The sequence below is a fragment of the Mesoplodon mirus genome (assembly GCF_964341445.2).
Source record: "Mesoplodon mirus genome assembly, chromosome: 3".
Lineage (NCBI taxonomy): Eukaryota > Metazoa > Chordata > Mammalia > Artiodactyla > Ziphiidae > Mesoplodon > Mesoplodon mirus.
In genome coordinates, this window is record NC_138978.1 from 165,601,590 (window position 1) to 165,613,713 (window position 12,124).

The 12,124-nt window shown below is 39.1% G+C and overlaps 1 protein-coding gene across 1 annotated transcript in view; it reads right to left on the reverse strand.

Annotated features, from left to right (window-relative positions):
* Nucleotides 1-12,124, reverse strand: part of PAPPA2 (pappalysin 2) — a gene marked incomplete at both ends in the record, with an annotated part of 309,213 nt that overhangs the window by 36,420 nt on the left and 260,669 nt on the right. The window contains one exon of the mRNA XM_082613770.1: nt 1,102-1,173. Within this exon, the coding sequence (XP_082469896.1) occupies nt 1,102-1,173 (72 nt within the window). The remainder of the gene's footprint in view (nt 1-1,101; nt 1,174-12,124) is intronic.

The following is a 12,124-nucleotide window of genomic DNA, read 5'->3' on the forward strand; positions in this document are numbered from 1 at the left end:
ACAAAGCCTAACTCTAGCCTGAGACGACAGTATTTGTATCTGCTACTGGCTATTCCCAGGGTGAGAGGGCTTAAATGTGTGTGTGTGTGTGTGTGTGTGTGTGTGTGTAATATCTCCCATGTCAGGAGGGCTTAAATGGTGTGTGTGTGTGTGTGTGTGTGTGTGTGTGTGTAATATCTCCCATGTCAGGATTCCTGGGTCAGTCTCCTTCAGCAAGGCTCTACCTCGTTCTTGACTCTTCCTTGCAAAAACTCCTCTTAGTCTAGTAAAGGAATTCACATCCCCCTGAGTCCCCCACTGCTAGGGGAATGCCTTGTGTGAGAAGTAAACAGGATTCCTTGAGGTAGTAAAGGCCTAGTTTGGGTTAATCAACAGTGGACTACAGGACCTCCTCAGAGGTAGGAAACAGAGATGCCTGCGTGACCCAGGCAGCTGATGTCAATGAGAGAAGCCCAGTAGGTGAGAAGCCACAGAGTCTGGTGAGGACCATGCTGAACTGGAGGGCAGCTGCCCCTCTGGTGTTGTAGCTGCCACTCAGGTCCAGCTAATTGTTGCCACGGTTGTCAGATATTCTTGTTTTTCAAGAGAAAAATCTTTGCACAAAGAGTTTTATATTTATTTTTACTTGGGGGGTGTGTGTGTCATTGTGTGTGTGTGTGTGTGTAAAGTTACATATACACATATGAATTTTATGCGAAAATCCCAATTTTCAAGCATTAGCAACCGAAACAAAATTGTTTTTAGACACTGAGCTGGCCAAACCCCTGTCTGTGGGCCACTGATCTGCAAAACTCTGATCTAACTAAACTCCAGTGAGGCCCGGTTAGAGAATCCCCAAACCACAAATAATTCTGACTTGCTTTTAACTTTTATTAAGTCATTTAAAATGGAACCCTGGAGATTTTGTTAAAATTTAAAAAAAGGCAAAATCAGAAATCCTAATATCTGTAATTTGGGGATTGTGGAGCTAAATTTAAGAGATTACACAAAGGACATAGGATCTGGGAAACGGCAAATACTGAAGCAGAAGGATGCAAGTCTCCATAAGTTGAGCAGAACAGAGAGCTCTGGTCTGCGTCTGGGGGAGGGGAGGTGGCTTACCTCACACGACTGGATGCAGTGGATCAGGAGAGGGTCTGGGTGCCACTGACGCCGCCCAGTGCACACGATGCTCTGAAGGGGAAGACGGAAAGAACAGAAAACAAAAGTAAAGACACCTGGTCAGTGAGAGAAGGGGCAAATCCTGAGCTTACCCCACTAGCCCCACCCCTTCCCTGAGGAGCAAGCCCCAGCTGTGCTGCATGAAGAGGTCCAAGGCCATAGTCTGGTCTTTCCCGTGGAACTGCTAATTCTGCCAGGTGGAGCCAAGGGAGAATCTCTTAATGGAGGGAATCTTTCTTTCTCTTTATCATCTTCACCCTCCCTGAGCTATCAAAATTTCCAGAATGGTGTAGGTGTCGTTAAAAATAGCATCCTCAATACTAAAATGACTTTAAGTTGGCTCTAGGCATAATATTGGTTCCATTTGTTTTGAAATTTTAAATAAAGTTACAAGAAATTGTGAGATGGCTTGTGTTCATCAGGAAGGACCATGGAGTTTTAAAGGCTGAGAAACAGAGCTTCATAAGAAGAGTCTTGAACTAAAAATGGATCTCAGGAATCCTAGATCACAAGATGTGAGTGCCCAAGCAAGGAGTGGGGGCCAAACTGCACTCTCGGCAACTCCTGGTTTGCACCATTTATGCCCTCCTTGTGGGAAATAAAAGAGGGTCTACGCACGGGACAAATAGGCTTAATGTGAAACCACCAGGACTCAAAATGGCATCAACATTAAGATGGTGAGAGTGTGAAAATGTGTCTGTGTTAAAACACTGGTGACCTTCTCTGACCACTGACCAGGGCCCAGTGACCATTTCCTGATGTGCCTTTAAGCAAGTAGTCATCTACGCTTTATGAATAATAATAACTCATTTTCATGGAGTTCTTTTTTCTTTTAATTTTTATATTTAAAGATTTCAAAAGATACACTTCAGGAAAAAAGAAAGTCCCAAAAGACGTTTCAAAGAGAAAAAGAAGTTCTCTTTATAACCTGCTACCAATCCACCCATTTGTGGACTTTCACACTCACATTTTAAATTCAGTACAACAGAAATTCAGGGAAACCAGAAGAAAAATGATGCAATGTGAGATATGAGTTTTACATAAAACAGCACTCCAGTAATTGAAAATTATACATTCTAGAATGCTAAGACTGTACAATAATCAGATTGGAGACATTTGCATATATTAAGCTGTAGGTATATGAGTATATACCTCAGAGTCAGTTATGAAAATGCACATCTGCAGTATTTTTCTGGAGTTATATTACTATAAACTAAAATTTTTGATATTCAAAACTCTATACTGTAATAATGTAGAAGGCGACTTTGCTTAAATTATCATTGCAAAGACACAGACCTACTAGAGAATGGACTTGAGGATATGGGGAGGGGGAAGGGTAAGCTGTGACAAAGTGAGAGGGTGGCATGGACATATATACACTACCAAACGTAAAATAGATAGCTAGTGGGAAGCAGCCGCATAGCACAGGGAGATCAGCTTGGTGCTTTGTGACCACCTAGAGGGGTGGGATAGGGAGGGTGGGAGGGAGGGAGATGCAAGAGGGAAGAGATATGGGAACATATGTATATGTATAACTGATTCACTTTGTTATAAAGCAGAAACTAACACACTATTGTAAAGCAATTATACTCCAATAAAGATGTTAAAAAATAAATAAAAAATAATTTTCATAGCACTAAAAAAAAAGAATTATCAAATATATACAGTCATTCCTTGATATCCACAGGGGGTTGGTTCCAGGACCCCCGCGGATGCCAAAATCCAAGGCTCCTCAATCCCTTATATAAAATAACATACTATTTGCGTATAACATCCTATTTATACTTTAAATCATCTCTAGATTACTTATAATACCTAATACAATGTAAAAGCTATGGAGATAGCTGTAAATACAATGTAAATGCTATGGAAATAGTTGCCTGAAAGCAGCAAATTCAACTTTTGCTTTTTGGAACTTTCTGGATTTTTTTTTTTTTTCTGAATGTTTTGTTACCAGATAATGGTAATGGCAAAATGCAGTAACTTGAACCCTTGAAATGCAAATACATGGCAACTTTATTCCTTCTCATACACTGAATCCACTAAGGACCCCCAGTCCCCACCCTAGTCAGTCAGTCATTCAATTCAGACTAAATGTAGCACTCACTATGACCCAGTTTCCTCAGGGAGCAAGAGGGATCTGAAGATCCACCAATCCTGTCACTGCCCTCAAAGAACTCAAAGTCTATGGGGGGGAGGTAGCTGGAAGTACATCAATTCCTCCACATGAAGGGGAGCTTAGCCTCAGCACCCTCACATGACGACCATAGCCAGAACTTGCCAGAACACTCTGAACTGACTGGACCAGTTTCTCTTATGCTCTTCATACCTTCTACTCCATCTACCACCTTTATACATGCAGGAGTGTTGATCTTCTAATACTTGAGAAATTCTAAAAATACATTGCAAAAGAAAAAAACAAACAAAAGAAAAAAAAACCTAAAAGAAAGGAAAAGAATCTGTCTGTATTTACTTTTAATTCTTTTTCTCCAGTGCTTTTTTTTTTTTTTTTTTTTTTTTTTAACCACAGACCCTTTTGGTTTTCTTTTGTGAACCTCTCTCCAGATTAATGTTCTGTGGAACTCACTTTAGGAAATGCTACTCAATAGTTATATGATGGAAACAATACATGTGCCTTTTTTTTCACATAACAGCTTCTTCATTTTGCTCTGCTGAAGCAAACGGCAATTACCATTTATTGTGAAATTTGTGATATCTGTCTTTCCAGTCTTTTTTTCATCACTGTTCCATTTGTAGTACTAGCCTCTACATCTCTACTCTGCATCAGTAGTGGGCCTTCATTTTATTTTATATATATATATATATTTTAACATCTTTATTGGAGTACAATTGCTTTACAATGGTGTGTTAGTTTCTGCTTTATAACAAAGTGAATCAGCTATACATATACATTCTCCAGTGCTCTTTTCTCTTATTATTTCCAATTTATTTTTTACACCTTTGTTTTTGTTTTTGTCTTTTGTGGCCACATCACGTGGCTTGCGAGATCTCAGTTCCCTAACCAGGGATTGAACCTGGGCCACAAGCCCGGAATCCTAACCACTAGGCCACCAGGGAGCTCCCCTACATCTTTGTATTGTTTTGTAATTTAATTTTATTATTATGTGATACATGTTCACAGTATAAAATCTAAAAAGCATAAAAGGATACACAATCTCCCCAACTACTCAATTTCCTGCATACTATTGTTAGTTCTTTTTTATGTCATTACAGATGGTCTATGAATATACATATGTATATAAAATTATTTATTTCCTCACATAAAGTATGAAATACTATAATTTTATTTAGTGCTTTAGTTTATTGTTGTTTGATTGTCTAACTTTATTTCACTTCATAACATTTCTTGGTGTTCTGTTCATTTTATGGTATAAGGGTTGCTGCATTCTATTGATTGCATATTATTCCATTTCATGGATGTACCTTAATTTACTTAATCAGACCCATATTAATGGATATTCAAGTCATTTTCAGTCTTTTGCTCTAACAAACAAAGCTTATGTATAAATCATTTCATACATGTGCAACTACATCTGTTCAATAAACTCATGATAGTGGAATTGACAATACCCATCTCAATGAATTTTTTAATATTCTATAATTCAGTCTTAAGACTAATTCAGACTGGCAACCTCCTTGATCTCTGTACAGATTACAAAAGTTTCTGGTACCTGTGTCATATACCTTCCTAGACTGCAAAATCCTTGAGAATAGGGACTGTCTCCCACTCACACATCTTATTTCAGTGACTTAGAGAGAGACAATGTTCAACAAGTACTTGTCAACCGTTAAATAGGTTGTTGTACCTTTAGGTTTCTTCTTTATCTTTTGGCCTATGAAAGTCACTCATCTCATATGAAAAGATCGGCATATAGAATTAACTGAATAACTACTTACTGATCAAAATTGGAGGAAAATTTCAAATGTTTTTCAGATCCTACATTTTATGGGCACATTTGTGGTAGTGAGGTGAAAGAGGAAAGTGAAATGGGAGGAAAACTAGTGAGAAGTTGGCATAGAAGTGCTAGCTCCTGGTGAGGTGTGTTAAATTAATTAAACAAGGAGGCCATTACACTGAGGTGGCTCTAATGCCACGGCGGCCTGTGGAAGCAAACCAGAATCTAAGCCTGTCAATGTCTCAAGGTTATGAAATTGAAACCAAAGGGCAATCAATCAGGAACAACCAACTTGGCTTTAAGCTATAACCAATCAATAATTCCCTTACTTTGCTTCTGCCGTTTCTCTATAATCAAGTCTCTCCCCAGCTGCCGTTGGTGGAGCACTCCTAAACCCAGTTTGGCACTACCCGATTTGAATTGATTTTTGCTCAGATAAACTCTTAAAATATTTAATATGCCTCAGTTTATCGTTTAACAGTTCAATATGATTTTCTTATTTTCTGGAATGTTTTTGACAAATTATAATCCTATATATTACATTTGAAAAGAATATATTACATTTGAGAATAATTGAAAAAACAACCTTATATCCTCTGCTCAGCTTTATCAAATCATAACACTTTGTTTTATCTGCTTCCAGAGTTTGTCACTAGAGATTCAATTAATGTCCCTATATATGTCCCTCCAACATCATTCTCCTTCCATCCTCCCTATTAGTAACAACTATTCTGAATTTTAAAATTATTATTTCTATACATTTGTATATAATTATAACTATAGTTGTTATACTATTAGCAAGCCACTTCTCAGATGAATCAATTGTGAAAACTAAGGGCCAAGGATTTGTTTTAAACTTTTCAAAAAGAAAAAGTTCATGAGAAAACCAGTTTAAAGATTTCCTCTTGGTTGGACTATTTTAATTTTTTTAAAAAAGCAAGGGAAAAAAGAGGAGAAAGGAAGAACAAAGGGAGAGCAGAGATGGGAAAGGAGAAGATGGGGTGGGGGAGAAAGGAAGGGAGAGAGAGAGAGAGAGAGAGAGAGAGAGAGAGAAGGGAGGGAGGAAAGAGGGAAAGAAAACCAGTTAAGGGTTATTAGGATGGTCATAGGGCTGTATGAAGGCTGTTGCCTGGTTAAATGTGTTGTTAAAGGTCACAAGACTGATGGTTAGCCAACATTAAGGTCTAATACAAAATTGCTCAATTGTTTTTTATCAGGAATAGTTACTTGACAGAATGGGCTACTCGTCACATCAGATCACAAAGTTCTGCTCCTTGCCCAGGTTTGTGATGATCTCCTTATTACCATGTATGTATGCAGCCCTAAATAAAATACAGCACTATTTTGCATATTTATTTGGACCATAGCACATTACCCTGCAATATACTTTGTGGTTATTCTTCCCCCATCCTCCAAGACACTCTTGTCTACTCTTCTCTAGAGAAGAGGGAATTGATGCCTGAGACTTACTCAAGCAGAGAGGGAACAATGCCACGTTTTAAACAGATGAAAAAGAAGATTTTTTCATGACTCATGTCTGAGGGATTTGTTCTCCCGTGATGTGTGGCAAGTGTCATTGGAGCTGTTACACACAATTGCACCCATCAAGAGGACACTCGGGGTGGGGGGAGGATTAGGAGATGAGGGGACAGACTGGAGGGTGAGACCAGATAGTGGGAAACTGTGACTTCTGGAGGCTATTATCTTCCTTTTTTCCTCCTGCTTTTCTCTTCCTCTTAAAACATTTTGGTTTTATTTAAGGAATTATTAATCCTTTGGGGACCAACTTGGGAAAACAAAGTCAGAAATTGTAAGGTTTGTTTTGACTGAGCAATTCTGTTGAAGAGCTGGGGAGTTGAGAGAGGGACTCCATGCAGTGTTGAGAACTTTGCAAACCTAACGTGTGTAGCCACAGGAAAATCTCATTAATTTGGACCTCACTAATTCCTAATTAGGATATACTAAAAAAAAAAAAAAAGAAAAAAAGGATTATGCAATCTGGGAAAACTGAATTTATGAAGCAGACTAATAGGGGAAATGAGATGTTATGATGGATACTTTTGTATTTCAGAAAGAAACATTTTCAAATACAGTTTAGAAAAACTCATTTACATGCAAACAATTGCATTATGTGCAAAAAAAAAAAATCTCTCCATGAAATCTGGTTCTCAAAAGACCACTGCTTTATAATGTAAGTCAAAATGTCCATTTTCCTATTTTAAACAGGAAAGTCGCAAGATATAATAAAACATTCTCTAGACACAGTGGTTAAGGACAATAATAAAAAATCAATCTTACATAGGCTTTCTGGAAAAATCCAAAGGTTTGCCATGAGAAATGGCTCTGTGGAGGTGGGAGGCATTGTCTTCTTCAAGCTCTTTGGTTTCACACAGCAACCTCGCTCTGAGCAACGGGTGAAATGAATCATGCACTGAGGAAGACATAATTCCTACACCCAAGACTCTTACAGTTTGGTGTTAGAATGACAGAAAAAGGGGAAAAAAGCGGAAAATGAAGAAGAGGAAAAGCAGGGATGAGAAAAACACTAAATGCTCTCAGCGGAAGTGCATGGGGAGCTCTTCCTACACCCTCAGCTCAGACCCCCTAGATATGACCAATGGTACTGATTGGGCAGTTGGTTATCTCCTGTCTGTCCCAGCTGCCAGTTTCCACTGCTCAGTCACCCTGACTAGCAGGGATTTATTTGACAGCCAAGAAGCCCTTTTGTTTGGCATCCTCTCTTTTGTAGGGATATGTCTCTGCTGATGCCATCACCATAGAAAGGTCTAAATCCCTGGGTGCACTAGGTGAAGGAGGAAAATGCCATTACAACAACAAAGGCCCAGAAAGTCCATTTGGGAATTTGAAACTCTTATTTCATGTTTCCTACAGCCAGCACGCCCTTGAAACATTTAGAAATAATAGTATATATTCATCCTTACTCTCTTCTCAGTCTCATAACCAGAGCCATTAGAAATTGCTTCTTCAGTCAGAGGTGTCTAATAGGAAGCACTGAATGGCCATTAATTGTCTTCCCAGCCCCACTGGTAAAAGGCACAGAAAAAACAAATGACCTACACACCTCTATCTACACACACTAACAAGCAAAGCATAGAACTTATAGAACAATATTTTTCTTTCTTATAGATAGCAGGTGATATCTTTTCAGAGAGGCTGGAAATTTCCAAAGATAAGATTTGTACTAAGTGAACTTAAATTCCATTTTTACATAATTCAGAACTATGTGCTAGAAACTGTGCAAGACATTGCAAAAGTGTTATTTTGAATTTTTATAACAACACTTCAAGATAGATAATACCATCCTCATTCTTGCTGATGAGCAGACAGAGGCTCCAAGGGGTTAGTCATAGAGTATTTGAACCCAGGAGGATCTCACTCTTCTTTTGACAATTGCCACTTTGAGTTGTTTTTCATCAAAACCCCAGACTACCTAAATCCTCAGAAATTCTTCCTTTAATGAAAAGTATATTATTCTAGGAGTCAGGTATCATGTTCAGGAATAAAAACCAGTAGAACCCCCAGAGACAGGCACATAAATGTTATAGGAACCTAAAACGTATACTTCATTGTCCTTTAAAAACAAACTCTTTCACAACAAGGAAAAGCAGTATTATAGGGAAATACCTCTCTAAATTATCTTTGTTAGACTTCACGGGGAGGGAAGGGACATGTGGGAATGAGGAGGTTCTCATAGTTGAGGCAAGTGACTTCTTTTCTATTTGATAGGCAAACTAACCTAAACATACACCAGGGGGAAAAAAGACTACAGCCAACAGGGTGATTCAGGGGAAATCACTGAACTTGGAGTCAGAAAAGTTGGCTGCACTGCTCTCTCCATTTCTTGAAAGCTGTGCAACCTTGAACAGATAATCCGACAACATCTAATTTGTCAGTAAAATAAGGATAATAAAATCTTCCTTTCTTAGTTTATTGGTTTGTGAGAAGATTCAAATTAAATTATAAATTTCCAAAATATATATATTATGTATATATACACAACTTTGAAAGCAATAAAGTGTTATCCAAATGTAAGATATCATTTTTATTACAAAGAATGAAGTCATTGGAAGCAGACTAGAGAAAATGATGCAGTTTAATCCATTGCTCTGTAGTCTTGCCAGATACCAGGTATTTGAAGTATGGGAGATAGCAAGGGTATACATGAAATAGGAGATCATCATTTACTAAACAAATGAGCCAGGTTCCAAATAGGTTTACTTGTACTTAAAATATTTACGTTGCCAGTATTCTATTTTGTAATAGCAGTGTTTCGCAAAGCATTACAGTGGAATTACCTGGGGTGCTTGTTAAAAAATGCACACCCCAAGGCATTGGCAGTCTCTCTAAAGGGGGGAACTCAGGTCTGCTCCCTTTACAAACTGCCCAAGTGATTCTGAAGGACACCAAAACTTAAGATTGAGTACAATATGGAACATCCTTCAAGATAAATCAATGTAAGTTACAAGGTTTTTACTCGAAGAAGACTTTCATTTAATACAACTGCTTTGGTGTATAAGGCATTTCTCCTTCTTTGTGAGGACAAGCTTAGATTTCCCACCCCTCAAGAGCCACTGAGTGCCACAAAATAGGACCATCTAAGGTTGGGGCATAATCTCATCTCTGAGGACCTGGGTACATAAGGGCAATAACCTCATCATTATTTCCTTTGCTTCCACTGACTTCTTTTTCTTGACTAGACCACAGTCATGATAAATGCAGTGATACAAATGATAACATTTGGTGTTTGGTTTAAGAAGAAAATAAATTCTACATTTTCTTTCTGGGGTGGGCAACTTGAAATTGACAAGGATATAATTATACATAGCAGTAAGAAGCTGCAGCAAGTGCTCCCGGTTTGAGGAGAAAATATATATTTACTTTCAAAGTAGAAAATGATGTTACAGCAATTTCTTTGCTTACTCGACCAACATTCATAAGACACCTACAATTTGCCCAGCACTGAAAAAGGAACTAGGAATGTAAACATGAACAAAACGCTATGGAATAGAGGTAACTAAATAATAATGACTCCCCCGAAGGATGGTTGAGAAAGGGGAGGTTTTAATAAAATAGAAGATATTGTTTTTCAGTTTGGAAATAGTCAAGTCTCTGTTATTGGTATCCCTGCTGTCTTCAAGAAGAAAACTGAACTGCTCTTCTCTGAATGTCCCATTTGGAAAGCAGAGGTGGGAGACCCCCCATCACCGGAAGGCCTGCACTCTGGCCTGACAAACCCTACATGCATTGATTGTGTCCATTGGATGTCTTGTTGGGTAGATGCTGAAGTGATTGTAGAAGGGTTCCTGAAGCAGTTCATTTCTCAAGTGGGACAAATGGATTGTAAACATCCCAAGCCTTTCCCCCTTTAGCTACTTATAGAGAAAGAGAAGTCTTTCATCATAAGAAGTTGAGTTCAAGGGACTGACAGAAAGGGTCTAGACCATCTGGCACTCCGTGAACATGAGGCAGAAGTTCTTTCTCCAGGTACTGTAATTCCAGCTAAACCTTCACAACAGACTGTGGGAAATGGGACAGGAAGTCTAGAAAAGGCTGGGATGGGAGAACCAGACAAGGTGTCTTTCTGGCTTTCTCCTTCCTGCTCCATACGGTCTTCCCAGCGCCCTCCCACTTGTGGTGGGCCCCCTCTTGCATCGTGTTCTCATTGGGTTCAACATCCTAAGAGGGGTCGCCATGCCCTACAGGATCTCATCCACCTGCCGCTGCCCTATCTCATCCTTCTAGCTCCCAGCTCCCCTCCCCTCACCACCGCAATACACAGAACTTCTTACCATTCCTTATCCTCTAGAATTTTCTCCTCGATCATAGTTTAAGACCCAGAGGGAAAGCTTCCTGGTCTGTTGATCCTCCCCCAACTCCCCAAAGCTCCTGAGCAGAAGAATTAGATGCTTCCTCTTGGGTGTTCCCACAGCTCTTCTACCACAAGCAAGCCATTTCCCATGTTGCATTATTATAAATGTTTGTTTTCGTGGGCATATTGTAAGTCTTGTAAACAGAAGGACTCTCATTTTTTTCCTTTTCATATTCCCAGCATTTAGCACAGTTCCAGGGCACATAGTAAGCCCCAATAAGTGTTTGCTGAGTGAGTGACTGACTGAATTAATAGGGTCATGCTACTCCCATCTCCCACCCCAAAGCATACTTAAGAGTATTTGTTCCTGATCCTCCTGTTTTAACACACATCCCTGCCAATAAGACAGCACAATTAGCCTGTGAGGGAAAAGGAGCAATCTGAGAATGGTTTCCGAATGAAATGTAGTATATCTCTAGCGTCCATCTCTTGGTGACTCTGTGGGAATAGCCTTCCAAGGTTTTTGTTTATTAGACAGTTTAATACAGCAACAAAGCTCTCAGGCTTTCTGATATCCCCACCCTCCCATTCTAAGAAGAAATAACTTCCTGACTACAAGGTCATCTCCATTCATATCCTGTATAGCCTTTTCTTTCTCTTTTTCATTTACTCATTTCACAAATATTTATTGAACACTTACTACATACCAGTTAGTGTTCTAGGATCTGGGGATATAGTAGCGAACAATAATCCCTCACTGACCTTTTTATTCTAGTGGTGGAAAGAGACTTATTAATACATAAGATAAATGAGTAAAATATATAATATGCATGGTCATGATAAGTCCTAAGGAGAAAAACATAAAAGAGGGAAGGGAAACAAAGTTTTAGGGGAGTTAAAATTTTAGATAGAGTAGTCAAAGGAGGCTTTCCTGACATTTGAGTAAAACTCTGAAGGAAGCAAAGGAGCAAGACATGAAGATACCCAGGAGAAGGGCATTCTAGGCAGAGGGAGCCACGGGGCAAAAGTCCTGAGGTGGGAGTGTGCCTGGCGTGTTCAAGAATTAGCCAAGAGCCACTGTGGCAAGATTAGAGTGAGCCAAGGAAAGCATATGGGAAAGTCAGGAAGGTAAAGGTCAAAGGAGGCCATGGAACTGAGAACCCAGGTGTGGGAAGGACCCAGTGTGTGGATGTTGAAATCAGTAAGAGTTATGCCA